The sequence below is a fragment of the Nematocida major genome (genome assembly GCF_021653875.1).
Source record: "Nematocida major strain JUm2507 chromosome Unknown 2395, whole genome shotgun sequence".
Lineage (NCBI taxonomy): Eukaryota > Fungi > Microsporidia > Nematocida > Nematocida major.
Genome location: NW_025952949.1, coordinates 1 through 27,132, shown reverse-complemented (window position 1 = coordinate 27,132; position 27,132 = coordinate 1). Strand labels below are relative to the sequence as shown.

Sequence of the window (27,132 nt, the reverse complement as noted above, 5' to 3'; positions counted from 1 at the left end):
CCTGTGTTAAAATAAAAGTGTACATATGTTCTATTGTTTTTATAGGCTTTAAGAAAAACTACAAAGAGCGGCCAGAGACAGGTGCGCAAAAACAGAAGCATCCACAGGCGCTGCAGACTTTGTAGTAGGCTGCAGCCAAAGAAAACCCAAATAAAAAAGGCCTTTATTTCCGCTAGTTTTCCGACATCTTTGCGTGCTGCAGGATGTTCTTGAGCTCTCGGCAAAAGACAACCTCAAGCAAGTTATCCTCGTCAACTATGCAGTAAGGAATTCCCAGGGTTTCTAGGTATTTTCCAATAACCACCTCGCCCACAACAGCCTTCACCGTTCGCATCTCCTTAATCATTGTGCCGCTGCCCACTATGAGCAAAAGCGTGTTGGAAAGCATTCCCCGAGACAGCGCGCCGTCATAGAAGAGCCCGTCGCTGATAAGTATGTTGTACCCGTACCGGTACTCGTCTTCAAAGACCCAGGAGACCCTGGTCTCGTTTGCCTTGAACGTCAGCCCTTCTATAAGCCCCCGCGTGTCTGCGTGCTGCTGCACTGCAGAGCTGAACGTGTACAGCTCAAAAGGAACGCCAAGCAGATCCAAAGAGTTTGTTATGCTCGAAAGGCTTCGGATAAGCGAGTCCACAATGCTCGAGTTTTTTATGCTTCCGCTGTTGTCCACAAATATGCGGATCAAGTACTCTCTTCCCTGGTTCTTGGTTTTTCGCATCCATATTCTGTTTTTCTGCCCGTCGCTGGCAATGTACGATATGATCCTCTTCATGTTCAGCCGCCGCCCGCTGGCGTAGTCGCCCTCGTACGCAGACTTTTCGTTCTCCTCTAGCACCACGCTCAGCTGCTTGGTGAGCTCGGGGTTTGTGCGGTGCTTGACGCTTTCGTAGTACTCGAGGGGGTTCACACACTTTGCAGCCGGCCGCTCAAACAGCGCCTTCTTCACCTCCTCGCTTTCTGGCGTTTCCCTGTACTCTCCTGTGTAGGCTTCGTTGCACTCCGTATCCTCAGCGTCCTTGTTCATTTCTTCGCCCTTCTCCACAGCAATTTCCCGCTCTGCGCCTTCGCCCTCCTCGTGGCCAATTCTTTCTGCGTCTGGGTGCTCTTCGCTCTCCTTGAACAGCTGCTCGGGGTTTGCCTCAATCTCTGCGTAGTCGTACTGCTTTATGTTTTCCGCGTACTCCTCGCTTTCGTATTTCTCAATCGAGACTTCTTCGCTGCTTTCTTCGCCTGTGCTCAGGTCAATGGCCTCAAGAGACTCCTCTCCCAGAGAGCAGTCTTCCACGTCGTCCAGATTGTCTTTGTCAAACTCGCCGCCAGCTTCCTCGCACATGTCCATTTCCTGGACTTTGAGGGACTCCGCGCTGTCCTGGTCCTCTTCCTTTTCAAGGTTGATTTCCTCCAGCTCTTCCTGGTTTTCGCTGCCGCTGCCTACTTCGCTGCTGCCGTCTTCGGGCTCGCCTTCGCCCTCCTCCTCTTCGCCGCTGTCTTTTTCAGCGGGCTCGTCCTTCTTGTTTTGGTTGAAGCCCTCTTCGTTTTCCGAAACAGACCCGTTGTCCACCTCTATGTCTGGCCGGTCCTCTGCGCCCGCAGTTTCCTGCACCTCGCCTGCGTTCTCGCAGTCAACGCCGTCCTCCTCCTCGATCTCGTCGCTTTGCATGTCCTTTTCTCCCTGGTAGTCGCCCCCAACTTCTTCCTCTTTTTTCAGCTGCTCAGAGATGTTTTTCTCGCCCTCGCCCAGGCGCATTCCGGCCTCCTCCAGCTCCTCAATAAGGCCCTCGAGGCCGTCTTCGTCCGTGTCTCCGCAGAACCCAAACGACATGAGCTCAAAAAACAGGCCCAGCGACACAAGAATCAGCCGGTACTCCGCCGGCGCTGCGTGCATTGAGTAGTTAAGCATCCGCACCGTGGTGTCGGATATGCGCGTGGCCAGCTGGAACTTGAGCACAGGGTCCACCTTAAGGACTGCTATTCCCAGGTGCATGATTTTAGCCAGAACCACGTGCTCGGCCTCGCACTCTGTGTACTTGTGCAGATAGAAGTCCATTGCGCCAACCACGCCAACTCTTGAAACGTTTTCGGGGATCATAAAAGATATCTTGTCAAAGAGGACGTAGAGAGAGCGCAGCTTCACGCTCATGCTTTCCTTTTCCAGGAGCAGCTTCTGCCGCTCCACCTCCTTGGCCATGCACACATAGCACGCCTCGTCCTCGCACGTGCATGTAAGAGGCACGCTTCGGTGGAAGACCTGCGGCTTGATCATGGAAACAATTGGGGCGAGCAGGCTCTCAAGCGTTTCTCGGGCGGTTTGGGCCTTGGCCAGAATGGACTGCTCTCGCACCGGAACAATGGCCCCGCACACCTTTATCTTGATGTCGAGCGCCGTCTGCACCTCCTTCAGGCATGTGCACACAGCTTCTTCGACCTTTTCTTTTTTCCGCCGCACTGCCTCCAGGTATGGCAGGAAGTACACCAGAATGTTCTGAATCTCATACGCTCCCCCGTTTGCCACCATTTGCCTGATGATCTCCGCCCGCTGCTCCATGTCCCCAACTGTAGACTGCAGCAGGAACTCTTCAATTGCATACAAAATGCCTTGCTTGGCGCCTTCCCCAGCAATTGCGCTGAACAGATGCAGGAGCCACCCCCCATATATCTCGGTGTACTTCTTTGGGCAGTACGAATTGATGTCTGCGTACTCCCTGTATATGGTGTGCCTGGCTGTGTTCAGCGGGGTGCTCATAATTTTTGCATGGATTGCGTCCACGTTCAGCTTGTCTAAGTCTGCAGCCACTTTCTGCGCAGGCGTTGTGAGCGCGCACTTTTTGATCTCCTGGATGCGCTCGATCAGATACTCTCGGGCACCGTCGTCTTCTCCCCAGTCAAACTTGCTTTCTCCCACAAGGTTCTTGGACCTTTTTACCTCAAGGTGGGTCTGGTCCACCAGCTCAACGACCCGCGGGCTCACCGAGATTTTGTGCAGAGAGTGCTTTCCCTCGGCTTCAGACAGGTCTACCTCTCGGCGCTTAAGCAGAGCAGTGGCCGAAACAATCTTGTCGCTCTGCTCATCCAGCGCATACTGCACGGTGCCCTCTGCGTAGTCATCGGGGGCGTGCCTTGAAAGACTGTGCTCCACAAGCAGCACTCCTGCAAGAGCAAGAACTTCTGAGGGGCTCACGACTTCTTTGGAGAAAAGGCGCCACGCTGTCTGGACAGCCTGGGAGTGCAGAGGCGTCAAAGACATAAACGACCGTTCCTCCCTTTGGAGCGCTTTGCACGCCGCTGCCAGCGCGGCCTCTGCAGAGCAGGCGCCGCTGAGCCCGTCTAGCATGCTTCTCGAAAACTCGCACACCGGCACGCTCTGCGCCTTCTTCGATATTCTTTCTATTCCGCTCTTCAGCAAGGCATATGCAAAGCACTCCCAGAGGTCCTCGTACTTTGACATGTCCCTTTTGATCAGAGAGAACGCCAGAGACTCTGGGTACTCTGCATGCACAGCGTCTTTTATGACGCCCTGCAAATAGTATGCAAACTTTTTGAAGTTTCTCTCCTTTCTCTTTTTCTGCACTGTGTCAAGGCCCTCCACAGGCTTTTCCGGCGCAAAGCAGAGAGAAACCCCGTACTTGTACAAGTAGTAGCTTCTCTTCACCTTTTTCACGGCCGTGCGCACACTCATCCGGCTGGCCTCCTCAATTTTTTCTATTTCTGGGAACACCAGCGGATCAATGTCGTACTTGAGGCATGCAGTAATGAGGTCCTGCAGCGCGTCGTACGCAGGCGGCTCTGTCTCCAGCGCGGCGATTGTTTTTTCCAGCGTGCCAGGCAGGCTGTCCAAAACCTGCGCCACCTCCTGGAGGATTGCAAGGTCGCCCAGCGTCCCCCAAGTGCCTTTATTTGGCGCAAAGGCGCACTCCATCAATTTGATTTTAGCCATGCGCAGAGAGACGTCTTTCCGCGGCAGGAAAGGCATGTCCATGGCCTCGAAGTATGCGCGCAGAGCGCTCTCTCCGCTCTCCAGTCTGTTGCGCAGGGCCACCAGTCTGTTGAAAACGTCTTGCGGCGAGCGGCTTTCTCCCGCCGGCTTTGGGCTTTCGCCGCCTCGTTCTCTTTTTGCTCTCTGCGCAAAGGCCGAGCACAAAGCGTATTTTTTCTTCAGACTTTCGTACAGCTCGGCGTGCGTGTATATTGCCCGGAAATGGGGCTCAACCGCAGACTCCGAGAGGCTGCGCACAAGCAGGCGCAGCTTCTCCGATATGCTTTCGGGCGAGGCCGTGCGGTCCGAAAGGATGCCAAGCACCTGGGCGTCCAGCGAGCCCTGCATTAGGCTCTGCAGATGCGCAAGCACGTCTTCCTCAACTATGAAGTTTCGGAGTGGGCTTTCTCTTTCCAGGTCCGACGCGCTGGGCAGAAGAGGGCGAAGCACGCCTTCTCCAACTGTGTTGTAGTCCAGCGCCTTCCTGGCGCGCACGTGGGCGTTTAGCAAGCCCGACGGCACTTTGTGCAAAGAGCTGGTGCTAAGCGGGCACTGCTTCCTGGACGGGTGCAAGAAAAGCATTTTTGCAATGTCTATGCACGAAAGCTCTTTGGGAAGAATCACCTGGATCGACCTGTTAACAAGCGCGGGCGAGAGGTCCTTTGCTCTTTCGGCAAGAGTCAGAATGAACCGGGTTTTGGGATGGGTGATCACCTTTCTCGGCTCATCTCCTCCTTTTTCGTGGATTTCCAGGACTCCGCCAACTTCAAACAGGCTGTTCAGCCGATCAACTACATCGTTCTTCACCAGGTTGATGTTTTTCAGAAGGACCAGGTCTCCCCGCTCAACAGCTTGGATAAACGCGGAGTCTTCCCACATAAAGGGCGACGGGCCCTCGTCCTCCGCCTTCACATACCGGCCTAGGAAGTCCGACGGCTCCATGTCCTTGTGGCAGGAAACTGTGCATATCTGCTGGCCTGTTATCCTGGCCACAAACCTGGCCGCTCTTCCCTTTCCAACAGGCCCCCGCACAATGCACGGCCACGCCATGTTTAGGCCGTGGATCAGCGCTTCTAGCGCAGGAATGCTGGCGTGTGTGATAACATATTCTGGGTCTCGCGACAAGTCACACTGCAGGAACCCCTGCCCAATGCGAAGCCCTTCTGCGCTTCCCAGGTATGGAACTTCCACGCCAGGCAGCGTGTTTGCCTTTCCGTGGGGCTGGGCCTGTGCGGTGTGCACAGGGAACGCCACAAGCTCGGTGCCCTGCGGAACATGCACTACGCTTTTGCGAGGCTCCTCGGAAGCGCCCTCTAGAGGCTCGTGCACGTGCTTTACCAAGTGCGCCGAGCCGATTGCCATGTGCCGCAGACAGTCTCTCAGATTCAGGCTGTACGTTTCCCGGCACCGCAGGAGCTGTTCAGCAAGCGCTTTGGCCTCTCCAGGGCTGCACGGCGTGGGCGCCTGCGCCAGGATGATTTTCAGATCCTCTTCCGAAAACGGGCCCCGCGTCACGCGCACAAACCGGCTAAGGAAGGACTTTGGCAGAAGCTTTCGCCCGTCTGTTCTTGACGTTTTCGGGTTCATTGTTGCGAATATAACTGTTTCGGGGTGCAGCGCCACAGGCCCCAGCTCGGGCACATATATCCTTCTTCTGTAGTCCAGACACCCGTTCAGCCCCTCGAGCACACTCTGCGTGGCCAGGTTTATTTCATCCACAATAATCCAGTCCCCGCGGGCCACAGCCCGGACAAACTCGCCCTCCACAAACACAATCCCGCGGTCGGTGGGCGTGTTTCTTCCGGTTAGGTCTGCCATCTCGGTTTCGCTGCTCAGGTTTACACGAGTGACTCGCTTTCCCAGGCGGCGCCCTGCCTCTTCGACAATTTTTGTTTTTCCTGTCCCAGGCGGCCCCTCAAGAAGCAGGTTGAAGCGGCAGAACAGCGCCTGCAGAATTCTGTACAGAGTCTCCTTGACCGAGGGCGGCTCAAATGTGTACGACGGGAGAGACGCAGCGCCGCTTCCCTTTTGCAGGACGAACGGGTGGATTCCAAACGCCGCGGGCGTGTCTACAACAGGGCCCAGCGCAGGCACAGGCATCTGGCGAGCAAGCTCAATTCCCTGGAGAAGAACCTCGTCGATTTTCTGCGCCTCCTCGCGCGGGCAGTTTGCGGCATATCTGGCCAGCAGCTCGGCCTCGCGGGCGCTTTCTATCTGGATGTGTGCGCGGGCAACCCCCTTGTGCAGGGCTCTGTACAGCTCAGACTTGCTGTACTGCTCGGCGAGCCCGTACTTCTGCGCATAGAACAAAAAGTACTTAACGGCCTCCTCGTTGCTTTCGATCGGGTCCACATAGATCGTGGTGAACCGGGTCGATATGCTTTTCCCAACCTCTCTCTTTCCGTAGTCGTCGCCCGGGTTCATTGTGCCCACGATTCGGAACGTTTCCCTGGCCGCGATGTGCTGGTCTGTCTCGTGTATCCGCAGCTTTCTGTCGTCAAACAGCTCGTTCAGAGACTCAAGAACCGAGTCCGGGACCAGGTTTATCTCGTCGATGATCAGGGCGCCCCCTCTTTTCATTTCTCCAAGCAGGGGCCCGTCTCTCCATGTGAACCTAGGCAGGCTGCCCAGCGCCTCGCTGCATTTAGAGCTCTGCGCCGTGCGGGCCTCTTCCCTGTATCCGCCCACAAAGTCGGACAGCTCGATCCCCGCATGCATCCCCAGAACCGTGCACGGAGTCTGCATTCTTCGGGACATATACTCGGAAAGATAGGTCTTTCCTATCCCTGGCGCGCCCACCAGGAGAATGTTTTCTCCTCCAACCCAGGCAGCCTCCATCTTTCTCAGGGTTCTTGTCACGCACGGCGTAAGCAAGGGCGCGTGCGGGTCCTCCTCCAGCGGCACCGAAAGCGCCTCCACGTACTTTTCGGCAGTAAACTGCGTTTTGAACACTTTTTCAAAATGCGCGCAGATGATGTCCTCTATTTTTCTTTTTTCCTCGGCGTGCCGGATCTTCTCTGTGAGAATAAGCATTGTGTAGTAGAAAAGGCGCTCCTCGTCCTTCGTTTCTTTTTCGACGAAGGGGGCCTGCGCCTTCTGGTTGAAGCGCGTAAGGATTTTCATAAGCTCCCGGAGCGTGATATACTCGTGGGACCGGTTGCATGTGAGAATCCGCAAGGCCTCGTATATGTCCAGAAGCACCTTCGCATAGACTTTTCCTGCATGCATTCCGTGCAGAACCGCTTCGAGCTCTTCTCTGCACTTTTCCTCGACGTATATTTCTATAAACCTGTTTCTGAACGCCTTGCTAAGATGCTTTCGGTTTCTGTAGTCTGTGGACTCGGCCGGGTTCTGGGAGGCAAACAGCGCGAAGTCCGGGTGGGCTCGCACAGTCTGCTGCGTGGCGGGTATGAAAAGCTCTCGGTTGCTGTCCAGAAGCCTGTTCAGAGACTCGAGAACTTCGGTTGGCGCAAGGTTCAGCTCGTCTAGCAGCACCCAGTGGCCCTCGCGGACGGCCTTCACAAGCGCGCCTTCTTTGTACACAAAATCGCATCCTCTCCTGTTCTCGCCTTTCTCTGCAGCCTTTGCGTCTGTGCGCTGCTTTTTCACCGCACGGTTTTCGCTTTTTTCGCTGCCACTCGCCTCCTCTTCTTCTGCACTGCTCTCGTATGCCACGCCAAAGGTCCCCAGATACTCTGTTATGTCCGTATGCTCGTGGTTGTTTATCCGCACCACTTTTCTGCCGCGGCTCTGCGCCATGTACTTGATGAGCGACGTTTTTCCGACAGACGTGGTGCCCTCTAGGAGAACCGCAGTGCCCGTTGATATTGCAGACTCGATTTCAGCCACGTACTCCCGGGCCTGCGGGGTGATGATGTATTCAGAGGTGGAGAGCATCTCCCCTCTCTTCTCCGCCGAGGCGCCCGGAAATATTGTGGCAAGCAGCTTCTTTCCGAGCACCTTGTGCTTTATGCACAGCTGTGTTAGGAAGTTCACCTTTACGGCCTCCACCACGGGGATGTTTTGCATCTTCAGAGCGCGTATCAGATTTCTAACCCCAAAGAGCGCCTGCCGGTTGCTTCCTGTGCGCAGGCCGTTCTTCTCTGCCATGCTTTTTATCTCGGTGTAGAACTGCACAACTTTTCGGACATCTGCCTCCGCGTGGTGCTTTCCATAGCTTTGCGCCACAGCCAGCACGTCTTCTGGGTGCCGGTCGACCTCGTCCACCCAGTGGCAAAGCGTTCTGTCCATTTCAATGTTCTTTTTCCCATGGTCGTCTCCGGGGTTTATGCACTGAAATATAACAGTTCTTTGGTCTATGGGGACAACTGCGCCGCTGTCTTCAACCACCGAGAGCTGGCCCCTGCTTATTGCGGTGTTTATGTACCGCAGCGTAGAGTTTGGCGCGAGATTGCTCTCGTCCAGCAGTATCCAATACCCGTACAGCGCGGCGCGCACAAGCGGGCCCTCCACAAACACGCATATGTTCTGCATGCCAGACTGCACTTTCCGCAAAAGGTCAAGAGCCTTGGCAAGCTTCTGTATCACGCTCTTCTTCGCAGGAGTGGGCGCCTTCTCATCCTTTTCCGAAAACTTGCTCAACAGGTCTTCGGCAGTGTCCACGATCACGTCCACTCTTCGCTCCTCCGCCGCCCGGTCTATTTCGGTCAGAAACTCGTTGTTTTTTTCCTCGTCGAAGAACAGCTCAAAGTAGCCCTGCACAAGGTCGTTTATGTGCAGAGCCAGCTGCTCGCATGTGGCAAACTGGTACGACCCCAGCAGGTCTGAAACGTCCGTGTCTTTTGACAGATTTACACACAAAAGCTTTCTTGCATCCCGGCTTCGCATTTGCAGAAGTGCTTTGCGCCGTTCAAATATTTTCTGCACTGTTGTGGTCTTTCCGGTTCCGGTTTCCCCCACAAGAAGAAAAGAGTTCGCAACAGGAAGGCCCTGCAGAACAAAGAGAATCAGAGAAATCGCAGGCTTGGTGAGCACATACTCCTGCTCCTCGCCCAGCATGCCCCGCACCATGTGCTCGGCCGCGTTTATGAGGGGCGACATCTCCTCTGCCCGGACACACAGCATGTCCCGCAGCAGAGCCTCCTTTCCTTCTCTTTCTTCAGCCTTGAGGCCTGCCAGCAAAACATCGCGCAGAATCAAATACAGCTTTGCACGCACCTGGAGGGGCGGCATTTCGTGCGCTGCAATCCCGCCAATGCGCACTTTCTCCATGGCCATCTGCAGAAGATAGTATGTCTTCGCGTCCTCCTCAACGCACTTTTCTACGTTGTCTACTTCGTGCGGCTGCGCAAACTTTTTGATGGCAAACACCACCGCAGAAACAACGCTCTGGAAGGCTTCCTCTGCCGAGCCGTGCTTTTGGCTTCTGCCTTCGCTGAGCGCTGCAACAAGGCGCGCGCACAGGCGGCCTTCTTTGCTGGGCTGTGCAGCCTGGGCGCCTTGGGGCGCGCTTTCTCTTTCTCCGCGCGGCTTGGCGCCCTCCTGCATCTGCATAGTGTATGCAGCGCCCCGGCTGCAGCCCTCAGCATAGTCCCGCGAAAATATAAACAGCTGGAAGTCCGCGTGAGGCTTCTCTGCTGTCCCCGGGACAGTCTCGTACTCCGAAACAATGTAGTTTGTCACTGGGTTTTCCTTCTCCTTTGAGTTTACAATGAGCCAGCACCCTTTCCGCATTGCCCGGACCAGCGCGCCCTCTCTTCTTATAATGTTTTTCCCCTCGATGTGCACCTGCTCAACCAGGCAGGCCGTGTCCTGTATGTCTTCCGCGTCTATTTCCATCACAGACATGGATCGCGCAGCGGCGGCCGCATACACTATTTCCTTGGCCTTTATGGTGTTTGGTATCTCAACAGGCACTGATAGCTTTTTAACGGTTTCGTATTCGTGTAGAAAACGGCCCACCTCCTCTGAAGTGCTCAAATGAAAAACGCCCTTTCTAATTTGCTCTATTTCTTGCGCATCCGTTGCGAATGAATTCATGAAAAGTTTGAGCAAAAAAATATTTATGCAGAAGCCCTACAGCAACTCTGAAGAAGATACAGGCGAAGACAGCTACAGCGACGAAGGCTCGTTCTGCTCAAACGAAATGTCTGATCTCATAACATCCAGCAGCAACGTACCTGAGCTGTTTACAGTGTGCAGCGGCCCCTGTGCGGGGGACTACGACCGAATAGAGCTTCTTGCCCGCCAGGCCAAGACTTTGGACGTTGCAAACATACAGGAAAAAGAAAAGGAGCTGCTTTTCTCAAAGATCCTGGTCCGATCCGAGGCCGAGAGCATAGAGGCAGACCCGTGGATTACTTCGTTTTTCTCTGTGCTGAGCTATTCTGAGGCGACCTCTATGCTGCACGCCAAAGTGAATGCAGCAATAAAAAAAATGGAGCGGCCCGAGGAGCTCAGCATTCTGGTGTCGACGCGCTTTGCAAACGTCCCCGAGGAGATTGTGTATGAGATGTACGAGGCTCTTCCTGGGGCGCTTCCCAAACAGGCTGCGCCCAGGATGCTTCTTCTTTCTCTGGAAAGGCCTGTTCTGCAAGATGAGGAGAAGGAGATCAAGCGGGTTTTCCCGGACTTTAAGTTTGCAACAAGCGCCAAGCTTTTCCCGGTGCACACCGAGGAGATATTCCTCATGCTGAACGGGGCAAAGCCGGCCTTTTCGTGCACGGTTGCGGACGACTCCACCATCAAGGGGTATGTCCTGACTGAGGACAGCCTGGGCGCCTTTATAGGCGCAATGAAAAAATACTACACATAGTAGCTCGCCTGCCCAGGCCCAAAGCGCGCAAGCAGCCTAGCAAGCCGTGTGCGCTTTCATGCAGCTCAGCTGCCTTAGGCCTGGCATAGTTCCGGGCGCACATAGAATGCAGGCAGCCCCGCTTCGCGCAGATGCTGGCACAAAAATAAATATAAGGCAAGCACACTTTACTTGGAAGCACACTTTCGGACACTGTACGCAGAGGCACGGATGCGGAGGCGTATCAGCCCATTTGTGGAAAGTCTATACACTAGAAACACGAGCCAGGTGAAACAAAAAGCTGGCTCGGCACCCTTTGAAGCCTAAATCGTTTGCATTTAAGGGCGCAGGCCTGAAAATAGACAACGTGTTTTTATTTCCGAATCCAGCTGCATAGAAACTGCAATAAAAACAGAACAGCCCGCCTTGCGCAAGAGATACGTGGCGCTAGTCAGCGCTGCAGCGCCGCAGAGCCCCCAGCAGCTTCAAATCGTTCAATATGGGGCCTGCCGCCCCTGCCTGGCCTCTGGCTATGGAAATTGCTGCGACAGCTCCCTGCGGACTTCTTCTATATCCTGGGTTGTTATTTCTCTAATGTGCTCTAGCGTTCTGGCCAGGCCCAAGTAGAGGGCATCCTTCAAAGGAAGCGAGGACTGTTCCTCTGGAGTCAGAAATTTCGCAAGATCTGAAACAATTGGGTTGGGCTGGATGCTGCCATCTGCCGTCTCCAAGGCGCTGTCTTTGCATGCGGAGGCAGCCGCTGGCGCCTGCTTTTCCGGCACGTTCTCCAAAGCGCTTGGAGAATCGGCTTGGGGCGGCGCGTTGTTTTCCAGAGGGGAGTCTTCGTGCGCTGCAGCCTCGCTAAAGGAGGACTCCAGAAAGGATGTGTCCAGCAAATTGGGCTTTTTGTTTGCGGCCTTCTTGCCCACGCCCCGGAATCGGCTTCTTTTCTGGAAGTCGGCTTTTGCTGGGAGATCTCCGGTTGTCATAAGTTCTGATCCATTGGGCGTAATGACTTCTATGTTGTTTTCCGGGTGCTCGTCCAGCTTGATTCTGTACCTCGTGCCGGCGCGCAGGCAGACTTCTCGCGAAATCACCTTGTTGACAAAGCACGTCTTTGTGCTGTCGTCCTGTGCATTCTTTTGCATTTGCTCAGCGTGCTCGGCCTGCGTTGGGATGCACTTTGGGGCGTGCCACAAGTGCAGCTCGTTGATTCGCGGAGCTATTTTGTGCATTTGGCTTCCCACAACTGCGCAGGAAAACCCGCAGTGTATGCATATCATGTGTGGAGAAGAGTTTTTTATGTTGTACATAAACAGGCCGTTGAGAGCAAGAGACCGCAAAGAAGCTCCCTTTATTGCATGAAGCCCGTATTTGAAAGACAGAAGCCGCGCCTTCATCTCGTGCGCGTTGAAAAGAATGCAGCTGGGCGAGTGTTTCTGGTGCTCTATTGCAGGAACGTCAGAGCTGCTCCAGTTCTCCAGAGCTTTCCCGCAGAAATTGCAGACCACTGCATCGTCGGAGGTGCCTGTTGGGTCAAAGGAAAACCCGGCGTATGCAAGCTCAAGCGCGCTGTGTGCAGTTCTTTCTCGGGTGCGCGCTTCAAACGACTGGATGCGAGCCTTCAGAGAGGTGGCTTTTTCTCTTGACATTTGAGCAAAAAAAATATGCGAGCAAATTATACAGCAGAAGCAATCCCATACGAGCTTGACCAGGACCGCTCGCGGTGCTACATGGCGCCAAACGGCCTGCGGGAGGCGCATCTCAAGCCGGGGCAGCATGTGAAGCTTACGGCAAACAAAAAAGACGCGTTTCTGAAAATCATTCCAAAGTTTGATGGGGATGAGAACGCGGTGTACATCCCGCAGGAAGAGCTGCAGCAGCTGGGCGCGCGGCCTGGGGACGCAGTGCATGTGGAAAGAGCCCGCGAGGAGTTTCCCGAAGCGAGCGAGGTGTGCATTTGGTTCAAAAGGGTGCGGAAGACCATAGAGAGGCTTGAGGCAGTGCGTCTTATTATGACAGACAAAAAAGTGGTCTCCTGCGGAGAGGCTATTCTGGGGGGGCGTGTAAAAATAAAAGAGCACGAGAGGGTGAAGGTGACGGATGAAACCAAAATCAAGATTGAGACCGAGGAAAGGACAGAAGCTGCAGTTGGCTTGGAGGAAGAGGCTGGCGCCATAAAGGCGTTTCTAGATGGGGCGCACCGCGGGCGTGCAGACAGTCTGGGTGACAGCGGCTTCTGCGAAGGCGAGAGCGAAGAAGACATGTCTTGGAGGGTTCCGCAGGGGCTTATACTTGCAGGAGACCCGGGGATGGGGAAGCGGACGCTTTGCCAAAGCGTGCTGCGAGAGACCGGAAAGGAGTGGGTTCGGGTGCATGGGAACAAGACCAAGCTACTGGAGGACGCCTTTGAGTATGCAAAGCTGAACGAGCCCTGCACAATTTGGATCGACCGGCTGGACAGATATCTGGAGGACAGGCCTGTAGACACTGCGGTATGCATAGAGAGACTGATGGAGGAGGTGACCAGGGATGGAAGGAGAATAGCGGTGCTTGCCACAGTCAGCGACCTGCAGAGCGTGCCCAAGGAGCTGACAAAGGCGTATGTGCTTGACAAGGCCGTGCTTTTGCACGCGCCCACGCTTGCCCAGCGCGCGCAGCAGATCCAGGCTGCTTTCACGCGCCATGTAAAAGCCAATCCAGAGTGTGCAGGCGGCAAGGCTGCGCTTGAAAGCGCCGCAAAGAGAACCGCCGGGTTCACGCGCAGCGAAATCCATCTGCTAGTGCGGGACTCCATTCTTGAGAGCGGCGCCGGCCTGTCTGGGGCAGGAGAAGCGGAGCCCGTGCGGCCGCTGGAGCAATCGATTGCAAGCATGAAGATATCAGGCAGCGCCCAGAGGCCTTGCAATGGACAGTGCATGGAGCGGCTGATGAGCAAGATTGTGCGCAGCATTCCCAGCGCCTCTGACGGGGTTCCTGCAGAGGTTCCAAATATTCGGTTTTCTGCCATATTCGGGCAGGAGGAGGCCAAGGAGAGGCTGAAAGAGGCTATTATTTGGCCGGTTGTGCACTCGGCGCTTTTCAGCCAGGCAGGCGTGCAGCCTCCGAAGGGAGTGCTTCTGTACGGGCCGCCGGGCTGCGGAAAGACCCTTATTGCGCAGGCGCTGGCGAACGAAAGCGGGTCTGTGTTTCTATCGATTCGGGGGCCCGAAATCATGGGCAAGTATGTTGGAGAAAGCGAAGAGCGGGTGCGGAAAGTGTTTGCCCGGGCCAGGGCGCAGACGCCCTCGATTGTTTTCATAGACGAAATAGACTCGATTGCTCCGCACAGGGAGTCGGAGGGCGGGCAGGTTGACAAGCGAGTTGTTTCGACGCTTTTGACAGAAATGGACGGGGTGGGAAGCGCCCCAGGCGTGTTTGTTCTGGGCGCAACCAACAAGCCGTGGAGCATTGACAGCGCTCTTATGCGGCCGGGAAGGTTTGACTGCCATGTGCTTGTCGACTTGCCGGGCAAGGAAACCAGAAAAGAGCTTATACGGAGCAAGCTGGGAAAGACGCTGCAGGCAATCCAGGCGTGGGGAGACATGCAGGAGGGCGAGGCCGCCCGGCTGCAGGAGTATCTTGCAGAGAGATCCGACGGCTTTACGGGCGCGGAAATATCGGGGCTGTGTGCAGAAATTTCAATGGGGGCGGTGCGGGCGCGCATACAGGAAGTCACTACAGGAAGCGGGGAGCGCGAAAGCATGGTGGAGGGCCTTAAAAAGATAGCGGACCGGGTAAAGCCGCGCGTTCCCAAGCAGGAGATCGAAACGTTCCGAGCCTTTTCAATGGACCCCATGAAAGTGCAGGCTGCGCTGGCCAGCCAGAGGCCCCGGCAGCAGGAGTAGGCCTTTGGCTGCTAGCTGCAGAGACATAAGCATGCATATGCATTGCCGGCGGGCGTCAGGCAAAGACGGTGCAGGGCCTTTTCCGGAAATGTGTGTCTTGTTTGCCGGCCCTCGGGTTGGAAAGAGGCGCGCGTCTTTAAATATGCGGAAATTGCATGCAGCTGAGCTTTAAAGGGTGGAAGACTGCACCAAAAGACAATAAATTTGAGTATTTAACACACTACTGAAAGACCATGGACTCGCCCCGTAGGGATTGCAGACGGGCTATGTTTGTGACGAGCCAAGTGCATATGTGCAGCGCAGAAAATGTGGCCGAAAAACAGCAGAGTGCATTTTCGGCAAGGGCGGTCTGCATGCAGAGGGCACGCTTTATCGGCTGCTTGTGTTGCTTGCCCAGAATTTGATGAAAGAGACGCCTGAGCACAACAGCCCGAGTTTGCTGCGCTGGGCTTTCTAGTGCAGCGGCCGCCGCTCAGGCGACGCATGCAGCCTGTGGCTTCTGCATTTCATCCAGCCTGCGCGCCCTGGAGCGCTGCATTGGGGATAATATAAATATGCAAGCGCATAGATATAAATTTACTTTTATTCTGGAAAAGAATGGAGGAGCTGCGAGTGCTTGTGACAACAGACAACCACTTGGGGTTTGCAGAAAGAGACCACATCCGGGGAGAAGACTCTTTTCGGGCGTTTGAGGAGGTGTTTAAGCATGCGCGCGAAACCCGGGCAGACTGCATTCTTATATGTGGGGACCTGTTCCACGAGGTCAGCCCGTCCAAGTACACGATGTACCGGACCATGGAGATTCTGCAGCGGAACATTCTGGGGGACGCCCCAATCACAATGGAGTGCATTGACAATGGAAACTTTGTGGACATTCAGAAGAAAAGGCGAGAAACAAACTACTACAGCAGAAACATAAACATAGAGCTCCCTGTGTTTGCAATCAATGGAAACCACGACGAGCCGTCTGGGCACAAGGGCGTGACTGCGCTGGACATATTTGCAGAGGCCGGGCTCATAAACTATTTTGGCGGGATGGACGGCAAAGTAAGCAGCAAAACCATCCGGCCGCTCGTTTTTAAGAAAAAGGGCGTCTTTCTCAATTTGTACGGGATGGGGGGAATTCGGGACGAAACCATGGCAAAGCTGCTGGCAGAGGAGCGGATTGCGTTTGAAATGGCGCCTGGCGGGCTTAATGTGCTGGTGCTGCACCAAACACGATGCGGCGTGGGCAACCATCTTTATGTGCCGGAGGACCTGCTCAGCAAAGAGATGGATCTGGTTGTGTGGGGCCATATGCACAAGTCCGAGCCCGTGCCTGTGGAAAACCTCAAGATGGGCTTCCACACCATACAGCCGGGCTCTACGGTGCAGACGTCTCTGTGCAAGGCGGAGAGCGGAGACAAGCACTGTATCTTGCTGAAGGTGACGAGCAACGGGTGGAAAACTGTCCCGCTGCTGATGGAGAGCTCAAGAAGCCTGGTCTTTCGCACCATGTCAGCCGCAGGGGGCGCGCTGGAGGAGAGGATTCGCAGCGAGATGCGGTCGATTTTGGCCCAGCACCAGGACAGGCGCCGGCCCTTAGTGAGGCTGCGCGTGGAGGTGGACTCGGCAAGCGGCACTGTTATACCCAAAAGAATCATGGAGGAGTTCAAGGACAAAGTGGCAAACCCCAAGGACGTGCTCCGGGTGATCCACCGAAAAAAGCAAGCAGCGCTTGAAAAAAAGGAGGAGGCCAGGGAGGTGCACCGCAGCACGCAGTTCGTTGTGGACATAGAAGATGCGAAAATACTGCCCAAGGGCGTGTTTATGCAGGGCATTATGGAGTGCATCGAAAAGGAGAGCAAGACCGCCATATCCCGAAGGTACGACGAAATTGTGCAGGAGGTGGTAAAAGTGCTCAAGTCGCATCGCTGGACGGACATAGAAAAGGAGATACCGCCCGCTGTGCATGAGATTGAGAAAAGGCTTTTGTACGCATATGACAGGCCGTATGCATGCAGGGCCGAGGAGGCGGGCCCTGGCCAAGAGAAAACAGCGGAGGCCTCAAAAGAGCAAGCCTCTGCTGCAGACTGTGCAGGGGGCGCCTCCTCAAGAAAAGAGGCGCCAAGTTTTCCAGAAGACGATATGTTTGGCGGGGCCATTGAAGAGGCGCACCCCGAAACAGAAAAAGCGCAGCGCGGGCCGGGGCTTTCGGAGCCAGGCTGCTATATTTCGCAGGCAGGCGCAGAAAAAGCGCCAAACGAGATGCACAGCGAGGGCGAGAAGCACTTGGAAAAAGAGAACCCGCGAAAGCGCATAAAAACCGACTTCGCCTTTTCTGCGCTGTGGGACTGACCGGGCGGTGGCTTCTGGCAGGGTGTCTAGAATAAGAGAAATAATATTTATGTTTACATGTTGTTTGACAAGATTTTTTTGTCCAGGAAGACTTTTGTGGGCGTGCATATACTGTACATTGTGGTGTGCCTGGCGGCAGGGATTGAGTCCTTGATACGGGGAACGCACAGCCTGCTTATTCGCATCGCAACAGCCACGTACACCTTTGGTTCGTCGGGGATCCTGTACGCGCTTGGAATACACGCGGTGGGGATAGAAAACATGATGCATGTGCTGTGCCTGTCTGTGTGCAACACGGTGTTTCTCACTATGATTCTGTTTTTCCGCTTTTTGATTGAGTTTCGGGCTGCGCACCCTTTTGGTGTGTTCTATGATGGAATTCCCCTTATTATAGGGGCAAGCTTCTCCTTGATTGCTGCGGTGTATATTGCGTATGTGCGGAGGTGTCTTGTCAATGGGCTGGTTTACCCGGTGTTCATGCAGAGAAGAAAAAAAATCGAGTCTAGAGTAGTATTTGTTCGGAGAGAGTACCCCGAGATTTTTAGCGTCCAATAGGCCGAAATGGGAGCTGACCAATCAGCAGCCCGCAGGGAGTAGATAAAACATTTTGCAGGCTTCCCCTGTATGGAATCAAGCGGCGAGAACAGTAAAACAAAAGCAGTGGCAATGAAGGTAAAAGAAACCGACGAAAAGGCGCACCAGCAAGTAAAAAAAATAAAAGAGTCGAGGATAGGAAAGCTTATCCCCACAGAATGTGGCGAAATAAACACAAAAAAAATGGTCCTCATTGCTCTAATAGTAAACGCAACTCTTTGCACATACACATACTTGCTATTTATTGCGCTATTTGGGAAAACCCAAGCGGACAGCTTTGTGTCATCTCCTATTGGCATTATTCTGGGAATCACGTACATTTTGGCGCAGGGCCACGACACATACGTGTACTTCCTTGACAAAAGCACCATGCTCCTCTCGTTTTTGGGAGTTCATGCTGTTGGATTGGCAATCACAGTGCTGACCCTGTTCTTTTTAGACGGGAATGCGGCAACTTTGCTCTTTAAGTTCGTTATAGTCAGCACGTACAGCATGTGGTCTCTTGTATACGTGTACTTGTTTTCCATTCACATATCGCACATAAAGATGGGCGGATCTTCCAGCACAGGCGACCACCAGGAGGTATAGAGCTACAATAAAGGCATATAAGACGCGCATGCACGCATGTGCATTTCTGCATGCTTGTGCTCAAATAAACTTTATTAAAAAACATGCTTGACACTCGCATCTTTTCTCTGTGTGAAGACTGCGCGCTCTTTATCCTGCGCATTTGCACACAGGCGCTGCGCAAGTTTCTGCCCACCCGCGCGCGCCTCTCCGCCAAAAAGAGTAGCTCGTGCGCGCGGAAGCGGATGGCATTTACTTTTCTTTATAAAGTCACAAAAAATTGCAGTTATTACGCGCTGCGGCACTTGTCTCTGCCACGCTTCTTTCTGGGTCTGCATCTTGCAAAGGGGGCGCGTATTGACATCTAGCTTATAAAAGCTTGATTGCCCGAAGACATTGCTATACCCGGGGCAATATTTTTTCCTTTATGGAATGATTAGTGATGCTGTTGAGTATATTGCTGTCTTGCCATAAGTATAAATTGGCAAAAAGTTTTGTAGCAGATGGGGAATTTTAAAAACAACACTTTTGTATTAAAAAGAATTGCTGTTCGAGCAGCGGCCGTTGCTCTCTGTGTTGCAGTTGTGGGGATTGTGTGCAGTGGCGCGAAAAACAGCATGGGCTCTATAAACGATCCGGTCAAAGCCCCTCCGAAAGACTTGGCAGACTTTCTATGGATCTCGCTGTTCAAAACAATCAAAATACTCAGCCTAATCTCAGAGTCCATGCTTTCTGTTAACATGGTTTACATGGCGACTAATCCCGGGGTGGTGTGCAAGATCGCGTGTTTTGTGCAGTTTGTGGTGGCGTCTCTATTTGTGGTGAATCTTAAAACAAACATGAAAAACCTGTTTGAGGCTTTCTCTGGCGAGAGATATGTGCTTTTCAAACATGCCAGTGTCTCTGGGAAGGAAGCTCCGCTCAGCACGAGCCCCATTAAAAAAACCAGTTCTTCCTTAAAACCCAAAAAGCAGGAAGACATGACGGGCAAAGGCACAGGGAGCAAGCACACGCCAATCTCCATGCCAGAAGTTGACATGGCCGACCCGCTCGTTGACACGCCTGCTCTGTCTTTCGTAAGGAATCTGTCCCTGTTCACAATTGGCGCTGTCTATGTGTTTTCTCTGGTAAAAACTTTGCTTTTTATTGGGGGGGTTTCTTTCTTGCTGCTTGATAGCTTTGTTTTGTCAAACTGGATGTCCGGGGTTCTATACGGAAAGTTCCCATTTTTCTCGGTTTTTGTGGACATGCTTGCGCTGCTTTCCCAGGCTTCGTGCAGCCCCAAGGGAACACTCCTGTCCGGGGCCCTGCTGTTTTTTGGCGCGTCACTTAGCGACTACTACAACGTGCTGGCCGAACAGAACAGCTACAGAAGGAAGGTTTTTCTGTTCCGAAAGAACAGGAAGGTGCTTGGGAACGTCTTGGTTCGGGGCTTTTTGCTTTTCTTGATTATTTCGCTCAATCTAAACATCTTTATTGTTTTCATGGATCCCATTGTTGAAATGGCGCTGTCAAAGAAAACCGGGGACATAATAATAACATTGCTTTGTCCCGGCAAAGAGCCGAGATTGATCAGAGATGAAAACCGAAAAGGGATAAACTATGACAAAGAGTTGAAAGCCAGCAAAATAATCCGCGCTGTGGGCGTGGCTTTTTCGGGGATATATGCGATTATTGCCCTCAAGACACTATTCTTTGCACATGGAGAGGCCATGTTTAACGTTGTGAGCGGCGCGCGCTCGAACAATTTCATACCGATAGGATGATAGATAAAGAAATAAACACAAGAATATTAGCTTGCGCCCTTTTGTGTGTTTGCGCAGCCGCCTTCCTGCGCGCGTTCTGCTTGCGGCGCGGGCATGCTTGTTCAACCTTAGGCCCTCTCCCCAAACGCCTGCTGCCCCGCGTGCTTCGAGCTTTCACACTCTTTATTTCTTGCAATTCGGGCTTTTGCAAAAATATGCTGAAAGGCTACGAGGCGGTTCTCATGGCCATGCTAATAGAAAAGTTTGCACTGAGCGCGCGGGAGCACAGAATAAACAGCGCTGTCTACGACATTGTGGTGTCAAACAAAAGCGTGCTTGCTGTTGTGAGAAGCCTGGTGGACGCTTCGCCGGGCGGCGGCCCGGCTTTTGCGTTCGGCGCGCTCCTAAGAACGGCGCTGCACCAGGCAAAGTTTGTCGTTTTGTGCGCCTTTGTTTTTTTGATTCGCTTCTGCACCCGGTTTATTGTAATGAAAATACCCATTGTTGTGTATTTAGTTGCCTTTGACTACTTTGACTGCAGGTTCTATAAAATAGCAAACTCCAAGGGCATGCACGACGCCATTGTGTTCACGCTTCTCTGCGTGCTTCTTGCATACTGCGCAAGGTGCACTGTGCAAGAGGCGATTGTTTTCAGAGGCATGTATTTTCAAAGTAGCAGTGAGATGATAATGGACAAATAAATTATTTTGCAAAAAATACGAGGGGTGGCATGGCAGGACTATTCAAAGAAGAAAACGAAAATGTATATAGAAAGTTTATTGCCCAGGTCCGGCAAGCCGGGTTTGTTCGGGTGGTCTGCGTGTCCAGAGAAGTAGACCACTTTGCAGCTCTTTTTTCTTTGCTCACCATACTGGAGAAGGAGCTTATAAAGCACGAGGTGGTGTGGTCTGCGCATAGCAAGGGAGAGGAGCGTGTTTTTGAGGTGGGCATAGGAGAAGGATGTGCCATTGAAAACGGCGTCGTTATAGGCGCTTGGGCGGAAAAGTGCCCGAAGGGGGTCATGGTTATGCACGAGGGCAGCCTTGCGCAAACCGTGTTTGCTCTGTGCAAAAGCTTGGGGCATCTGACTCCAGACTGTCTTTGGAGCCTGTGCGTGTCCATGTACGAAAGAACGTGCCGAGAAGAGGAAACCGGGTGGGACACGCTCATACGGAAGGACCTGGAGAAGGGCCAGGCAGAGGAAGAAGAGTTTGGAAGCAGCGAAGAGAGAGAAAACGTGTGCCCAGAAATGCGCGCGCCACAAGGGCTCCACAGGGATCTGTATGCAGAGGTTGGCAGGCTGGAGAGAGACGACAAAGAAAAGATGTCTGTGCAGATAATAAACAGTGTTTATTTTCCATTTAGCCGGTGGAGCACATTGTACGAGGCTCTTATTAACGACTTTGCGATTATAGAGGAGCTTGGGCTTTTTTTCCGGAGAAAGCACACAAAGCACTGCCTGCTTGAAAACGCGGAGTACCTGCTCAACCAGTTTCTTGCCCGGCTGGGAATGCCCGTTGCTGCTGCGCAGAAGGCGTCCCTTGGCAGCCTTGTAGGCCCTGCCCAGAAAATCGCCCAGTGCAGCTTCAACCGAAGAAGCGTGTATTTCAAGAACTACCAGTACAACAGCGGGTTTTCGCACATCGAGGCCTTCTACGCAATCTGCCATCTGATAAAAAAACAGGCGTTTACAGAGGCGGTCTTTGCGTTTAGAAATATAAAGTTTGTGTCTGCCGAAAACGGCCTGCGCGAGTACAGGAGGGTGGTGCACGACATTAAAAAGTGCGTGGAAAGGAGAAAGGTTCTGCGGGTCAATGGCGTGGGGATAGTGCTCATTCCGAAGGGGGTGGTTTCGTATGGCTCAGACAATGAGATCTCTCTTATGAAGAAGGTCTTTGTAAATGTGCACATGCTCTGCAAGGCCCGCAACCCGCACAAAGAAATCATTATGGTTGCGGGTGTCGAGGAAGGCCGCAAGTGCCGAGTATTCTATAAGGAGGATGGTTGTGTCTTCTGGAAGGACACCGAGGAAAGGCTTGTGAACGACTGCATTCGGGACCTGCTCGAAAAGTTGGAAAACGAGTAGGCCGCAGCAGCTCTGGGCTGGCCGAGTACCGGCGCAATGCACCACTTAATAGAACAGCTGAAAATAGAAATAAAGGAAAACTGTGGTATGTTTTGTGCGGCGCAGGCTCCCTGGAGAAGCGCTGTCTTCTGCCGCGCGCGCTTTCCAGGCGGGCCTTGGCGCGCGCCGCATGGGCTTTGGCGCCCAGACATTTCGATGCTTCTATCCGCAAATGCTAGAATCGCGCAGGGATGAAACCCTTGCTGTTTGGACAGGCGCGCTCTGGACCCTCCAGCACGCGCGCGCGGCTGGCCTGTGCACCTGGAGGCTGCACCCAACTGCACAAATAGGCGCGGCGTGCCCATTGTTTGCACGCGATCAGCTTTTTAGGAAGGCAGCATTGGCCAGAACCGCGGAGCTGCCGAAAAGCCTTCTTTTTGCGTCTTTTGATGCACCCCGCATGCCTGGGCAGCGCCCAGACAGCATTGGATTTGCAATTATTTGTCTTTCAAAATATTTAGAAAAACAATGGAGAAACAAGCCTCTGAATCTCTCCCGAAAGACGGCGCTAGAAACGCGCTGGAGAAAAAAGAGAAGGCAACCGCTGCATATGTGCACAGGCTGGCCGCGATTGCACGCAGCTGTGTGGAGTGGGGGCTGGGCGTAGGCGCTCTTTTTCTTTTTTTGACAGGAGTGCACAGAGAGATATCCAAGAACGGCGCTCTATCGATTTTTCCAAAAGCCGTGATTCTGGCCACCGTTGGGATTTCTGTGTACAACTGGCGGGGCGCCATCTTTGACTCTGTCCTGTCCCGGCGGGAGGAGCATCTTTTCTATCACAAAACAGTGATAGCCATTATTATAGGGCTTTTTGGCGCTCTGTCTGGAAACCCGTGGCTGCTTTTTTTCTTGACAGCTCGGTCATTGAATCTGGAGATGTTTGCGTTTATGCTGCTCACGCACATGCTTATATGGGGGTCTACATGTTTTATTGAAAGCGCCGCAATTAACCAGGCCATTTCTACCTATCCAACCCTGGCAACAACGGTTGTAAACATGGAGGAGATACTTTCAGACAAGGGCATGCACTGCGCATACGACAGAAGCAAGAAATATCTTCTGGGCCTGTCTGTGGTATACATTTCTCTCTGCATTTTGGGCTTTGTCTTTTATCCGCACGCCGAAGTTGTGCGCCTTTTGGTTTTGAACCCAGCAGTGCCGTGTTTTGGCAGCGCTTCCTAGGTAGAGAAAGGCCTGCCTTTGAAAGTGTGCCAAAAATGCACCGGCAAGAAAAAGCGCCCGCCCTATGCGGTGGTATGCATGCCTGCCGCACGCCATCGACAGTTATGTGCATCTAAGAAGTCTGCGCCCGGCGGAAAGGCCAGCCTTTACAAGAGCATAATATTTTTGCAAAACTGCACAGCACAGCATCAGGCTGATTTGTGTAGGGCGCATAAATAAAAGGGCAATTTTATACGAATGAAGAATCTTTATGTTTTAGCTGGAATAGCACTGGAGAGCATACTTTTTGTCATAGGTGGCCTGGCCATGAACAGTAGCGATTTTATGCTGCATGAAAGGCAGGATCCCCCGGGATTGCTTACTGCAATAAAGTCTTTTCTTATGGGATCAAGAAGCCAAGGCAAATACATAGTTACTTCTGAAGATAAAGCGCCGAATGCCTTAACCGGGGAGCACAAAAACATACCGAGCGCGCCGGCCCCATGTGCCCGAAACGCGCCCACCGGCCAAACTTGCCAAGACGCATTGGAAAGCCCGCAGGCTTCTGCACATCCCGGCATAAACCCGGGTCCACCGGCATCCCAGCCCTCTACTTCTATGCCCGGCGCTCCGAACGAAAAAAGCATGGGCCTGCCTGCAAAAAAGACGCTTCCTATATCGCCCATATCCAGATCGCCCACATATGTGAAAGCAGAAGTCACGCAAAAAAGCGAAAAAAAAGCAGCTTCCCCAAAGCAGCAGCCACAGAAGCCTGCCCCTTTGCCGCCGTGCAACACTTCCGGCTCCAAGGAAACGCTCAAAGACGCTGGCTTCGCAAAGCCTGTGGATGCAGAGCAGATCGCCCAGCACCTCATCCGATACAGCAAGCTCGAAGCAGGCGAAGCCTCCAAAAGCAGTAGCACAACGCCGCACGAACACTCGGGCGACCTTCCCTGCTTGGGCGCGCTGTGCATGGAGGCAGAGATCTATCCCAAAATTTCCGACATTGCAGCGCACATATGCAGCATCGTAAAGTTTCTGGAAGGCGTTACAAGTCTGGCAGGCCGGTGCGTGTTTTTTGAGTTGGACACTTTGAACAGCATGTATGGCATCGCCATAGACGCAGTCCTGCAAAAAGACAAAAAAAAGCTTTTTGGAGAAAGACTGGTGGACAACTCAAACCGCAGCCCTTCTCTGGGGCAAAGCGAAGTCGAGATGAAGGACTTCTTTTTGGGGCAGCTAAGCTCTGGGCTGTTAGTGGATTGCCGGAAAAAGTTTATGTTTTTTCTAAGACTCCTGTACATTGATGTGGTTAAGTCAGACATCAAGCTTTCTTTTTTGGCTGCGGTTCCTTTTTTTGAAAGCCTTACATGGATATACATGAACAAAAAAGGCGCGGAGTGGGAGGGAAAGAGCTGCTGCTTTTGCATGGCCGGCAAGAAAGGCCAGTCTTTGATTCTAAAGCATATAGACACACACTGGAGCCAGAACGCGCAGGAGGCCGGGGTGTTTCTTTGCCATGACACATACCCCAGCATATGCGTGACAAAGGAGAGGCGCGAAATGCTTGCATGCTTGGAGGGGATCCCTGAGTGCAGCAACATAAGCCACGACATCCCCATTGCAGACTTAATGGTGTTCAAGCTGATAAGCACTATCAATGGCCTGAGCCAGAAGGACTGCAATATAGATGTGTACAGGCTTTGCGTCATTGATCTGTGCAAGGACTTCTTTTTCAACACATGCTCGGTGTTTCCTCACGATACATGCGCGCAGCACCCTTTGAACGGATACTTCCTAAACACGCACAAGTACATGGGGGTTTGCACAAGCTTCCTTGCTAAAATAGAAGCTTTGATGCAGTCTCTGGCCAAAATGTGCGACACAAAAGACAGCGAGTTTTTCTCCAAGTTCAAACACGCTGTGGCATGCCACGTCCGCTTCCTAGCTGTTTTTATCAACTACCAATGCGCAATACTATCGCACCATAGAAGCGACCGCATGCCAATGCAGAAGTGCATGTACAACGAAATTTTTGGGTCAATGTACTCGAAACTGTGCGAAGTCACGCCAAGAAATGTGCACAGTCTATACAATGCTGCGTGCATCCAGCTCGTGCGTGGTGTTTTTGAAAAAACTGCTGAAAGCGCGCCCCAAGAAGATAAAGGCCCTGAGCACAGCATTCTTTTAAGAATCCTAATACACCCATATCAAAACATTGAGCTCTTTTATGGAGAGCTTTCCAACCCCGACAACTTTTCCAAGCTCATATCCGAATACATTTCCTACACCAAAAGTTGCAACAAGCAAAAGCTACTGTCTGTCCTCAAGCATGTTGCTGAAGTGTAAGCAGAGACTGTGCGCAACACAAAACGCCGTGGGCGCAGCTTTGGGCTTCTTGCATGCATGCTTTGGGCGCGCCATGCTTTGTGCGTGTGTTCTCCTGTTTTTGCAGCAGCCACTGCTTAGATATATTTCAGCTTTTGCACAAAATCTCAGGCGTGCATGCATACATATGGCGGTCTTTGCCAGCCGCTGCGAGTAAAGGCATGCGCAGCATTGCAAAACCATATGAGCATGCAGTCTTGCACGCTCTACAACCACACACTTTGGCTGGGCTCTTTAGCAGCAACTTCTGGCAGCCATCAGAAACATGCCTGGTCTGCTGTATGCCTTCCAACCGCCCAAAACCGACATCCATCTCGGCAAACTCCAAAAGATCCATAGATACATCTGCGTGTACCCATTGTATGGCTGCTGGCAAGCTGGCCTCTGAATAAAGCAATCTGATATCACCCTCTTCTCTGGCCGCGCCCAAGCAGGCCCCTGCGCATTTCATAAGACTTCTTTTATTAATATTCTGTATTTGCGCGGCGCTTTTACAGGGTCTTTTCCAGGCTTGCCTGCTCCTCTACGCCCTGCTCGGGCCTTTCCTTGCCAAGGCTCTCCCGGACATGCTTCAGCACATCGCCCAGCCCTTTGTGCTTGCGCACAGCCAGCACCCGTTCAATGTGCTCTGCCACCACAGCCAAGTCTTTGCGCGAGTGCTTCATGGCACGCAGTATCTGCTTGATCACGGGCGTGCTGGACGTCACGTTGATTTTTTCGGCGCGAATCTTCCCGAGAATAGACAGCACCCTCTCCCGAGGAAGCCGGGCTATGCCCAGGCCCTCAAGCGAGTGCACCGTCGCCCTGCTCTCCGTCAGCGCATATATTGCCAGCTTCTCTATTTCGTGCACGGTGCGCTCGCTCTGCTCCAGCGCCTGCAGCGCGCCCAGGAGGATCTGCCCGTACACAAAGTCGTGCATTCCCATCCGCATGCTCTGCACGTACTGCGAGCACGCGTCGCCCAGCTCGCTCTCGCCCTTCAGAGTTCTCAGCACCGCCAGCCCGAGCGCGCGGACTTTCTCCATGGGCGCGCTTTCCGCGTCAATCTTCTTGTATAGCCCCAGGACCATTTTCCACGCTCCCTCCAGGCGCTTGCATCGTTTTGCCAGAACCAGGATCGCCTCTGCCCGCACAGAGACGTATATCCGCAGCTTTTCCTTGCTCTGCCGGGTCCCTGCAAAGAGCGAGATGTGCTGCTCCATCCGGTCCTCCTGCCCAGGGAGCAGGTTCTCCGTGTCGGGGAAAAATCCTGCCAGCTTCTCTAGAACTGCGCGCGCAAGCTCCTCCTCTGCGAGCGGGAGGTGCTCAAGCACCAGCCGCCCTGCGCTCTTCACGTTTGCGTGCTCGGCCTCTGTCGCCAGCGTATACGCAAACTCTAGAAGCGCACCCTCCTTTCCCGTGTAAACCGTGTGCCCGTGCGCGTACAGTATGCTGTTCATCACCGCCTCGACGTCGCTTTCCGCGCCGCTCTCATCTGCCCATCCGGTGACCATCTGCAGCCGGCTTCTTAGCTGCTCGATCTTGTGCGTGGTCTTTAGAATCGTCTGTATGGCCTTGTTCAGCGCCTTGCCCTCCAGCGGCTTCATCTGCGCAAGAATCTC

General features: G+C 53.3%; 13 protein-coding genes across 13 annotated transcripts; 10 read left to right on the top strand and 3 right to left on the bottom strand.

Moving 5' to 3' along the window:
• Nucleotides 1-172: 172 nt before the first annotated feature.
• NEMAJ01_1324 (midasin) lies at nucleotides 173-9,973 on the bottom strand (the record flags this gene model as incomplete). Its single annotated transcript, XM_047915162.1, has 1 exon — nucleotides 173-9,973. One exon carries the CDS (start codon nucleotides 9,971-9,973, stop codon nucleotides 173-175), a length of 9,801 nt encoding a protein of 3,266 aa, XP_047771119.1.
• A 25-nt stretch (nucleotides 9,974-9,998) lies between these two features.
• On the top strand, nucleotides 9,999-10,748 carry NEMAJ01_1323 (uncharacterized protein; the record flags this gene model as incomplete). The annotated part of the gene is made up of 1 exon (XM_047915161.1): nucleotides 9,999-10,748. One exon carries the CDS (start codon nucleotides 9,999-10,001, stop codon nucleotides 10,746-10,748), a length of 750 nt encoding a protein of 249 aa, XP_047771118.1.
• Nucleotides 10,749-11,257: 509 nt separating this feature from the next.
• NEMAJ01_1322 (uncharacterized protein) lies at nucleotides 11,258-12,379 on the bottom strand (the record flags this gene model as incomplete). The annotated part of the gene is made up of 1 exon (XM_047915160.1): nucleotides 11,258-12,379. The coding sequence occupies one exon, from the start codon at nucleotides 12,377-12,379 to the stop codon at nucleotides 11,258-11,260; it is 1,122 nt and encodes a 373-aa protein (XP_047771117.1).
• A 15-nt stretch (nucleotides 12,380-12,394) lies between these two features.
• Nucleotides 12,395-14,614, top strand: NEMAJ01_1321 (uncharacterized protein; the record flags this gene model as incomplete). The annotated part of the gene is made up of 1 exon (XM_047915159.1): nucleotides 12,395-14,614. One exon carries the CDS (start codon nucleotides 12,395-12,397, stop codon nucleotides 14,612-14,614), a length of 2,220 nt encoding a protein of 739 aa, XP_047771116.1.
• A 597-nt stretch (nucleotides 14,615-15,211) lies between these two features.
• On the top strand, nucleotides 15,212-16,951 carry NEMAJ01_1320 (double-strand break repair protein MRE11; the record flags this gene model as incomplete). Its single annotated transcript, XM_047915158.1, has 1 exon — nucleotides 15,212-16,951. The coding sequence occupies one exon, from the start codon at nucleotides 15,212-15,214 to the stop codon at nucleotides 16,949-16,951; it is 1,740 nt and encodes a 579-aa protein (XP_047771115.1).
• Nucleotides 16,952-17,008: 57 nt separating this feature from the next.
• On the top strand, nucleotides 17,009-17,506 carry NEMAJ01_1319 (uncharacterized protein; the record flags this gene model as incomplete). The annotated part of the gene is made up of 1 exon (XM_047915157.1): nucleotides 17,009-17,506. One exon carries the CDS (start codon nucleotides 17,009-17,011, stop codon nucleotides 17,504-17,506), a length of 498 nt encoding a protein of 165 aa, XP_047771114.1.
• Nucleotides 17,507-17,575: 69 nt separating this feature from the next.
• Nucleotides 17,576-18,133, top strand: NEMAJ01_1318 (uncharacterized protein; the record flags this gene model as incomplete). Its single annotated transcript, XM_047915156.1, has 1 exon — nucleotides 17,576-18,133. One exon carries the CDS (start codon nucleotides 17,576-17,578, stop codon nucleotides 18,131-18,133), a length of 558 nt encoding a protein of 185 aa, XP_047771113.1.
• A 482-nt stretch (nucleotides 18,134-18,615) lies between these two features.
• Nucleotides 18,616-19,878, top strand: NEMAJ01_1317 (uncharacterized protein; the record flags this gene model as incomplete). The annotated part of the gene is made up of 1 exon (XM_047915155.1): nucleotides 18,616-19,878. One exon carries the CDS (start codon nucleotides 18,616-18,618, stop codon nucleotides 19,876-19,878), a length of 1,263 nt encoding a protein of 420 aa, XP_047771112.1.
• A 194-nt stretch (nucleotides 19,879-20,072) lies between these two features.
• On the top strand, nucleotides 20,073-20,558 carry NEMAJ01_1316 (uncharacterized protein; the record flags this gene model as incomplete). Its single annotated transcript, XM_047915154.1, has 1 exon — nucleotides 20,073-20,558. One exon carries the CDS (start codon nucleotides 20,073-20,075, stop codon nucleotides 20,556-20,558), a length of 486 nt encoding a protein of 161 aa, XP_047771111.1.
• A 29-nt stretch (nucleotides 20,559-20,587) lies between these two features.
• Nucleotides 20,588-21,943, top strand: NEMAJ01_1315 (uncharacterized protein; the record flags this gene model as incomplete). Its single annotated transcript, XM_047915153.1, has 1 exon — nucleotides 20,588-21,943. One exon carries the CDS (start codon nucleotides 20,588-20,590, stop codon nucleotides 21,941-21,943), a length of 1,356 nt encoding a protein of 451 aa, XP_047771110.1.
• A 507-nt stretch (nucleotides 21,944-22,450) lies between these two features.
• Nucleotides 22,451-23,164, top strand: NEMAJ01_1314 (uncharacterized protein; the record flags this gene model as incomplete). The annotated part of the gene is made up of 1 exon (XM_047915152.1): nucleotides 22,451-23,164. One exon carries the CDS (start codon nucleotides 22,451-22,453, stop codon nucleotides 23,162-23,164), a length of 714 nt encoding a protein of 237 aa, XP_047771109.1.
• A 237-nt stretch (nucleotides 23,165-23,401) lies between these two features.
• Nucleotides 23,402-25,492, top strand: NEMAJ01_1313 (uncharacterized protein; the record flags this gene model as incomplete). Its single annotated transcript, XM_047915151.1, has 1 exon — nucleotides 23,402-25,492. The coding sequence occupies one exon, from the start codon at nucleotides 23,402-23,404 to the stop codon at nucleotides 25,490-25,492; it is 2,091 nt and encodes a 696-aa protein (XP_047771108.1).
• Nucleotides 25,493-26,022: 530 nt separating this feature from the next.
• NEMAJ01_1312 (uncharacterized protein) lies at nucleotides 26,023-27,132 on the bottom strand (the record flags this gene model as incomplete). The annotated part of the gene is made up of 1 exon (XM_047915150.1): nucleotides 26,023-27,132. A coding segment is annotated over one exon (1,110 nt), but the record flags the coding sequence as incomplete, so codon positions are not given.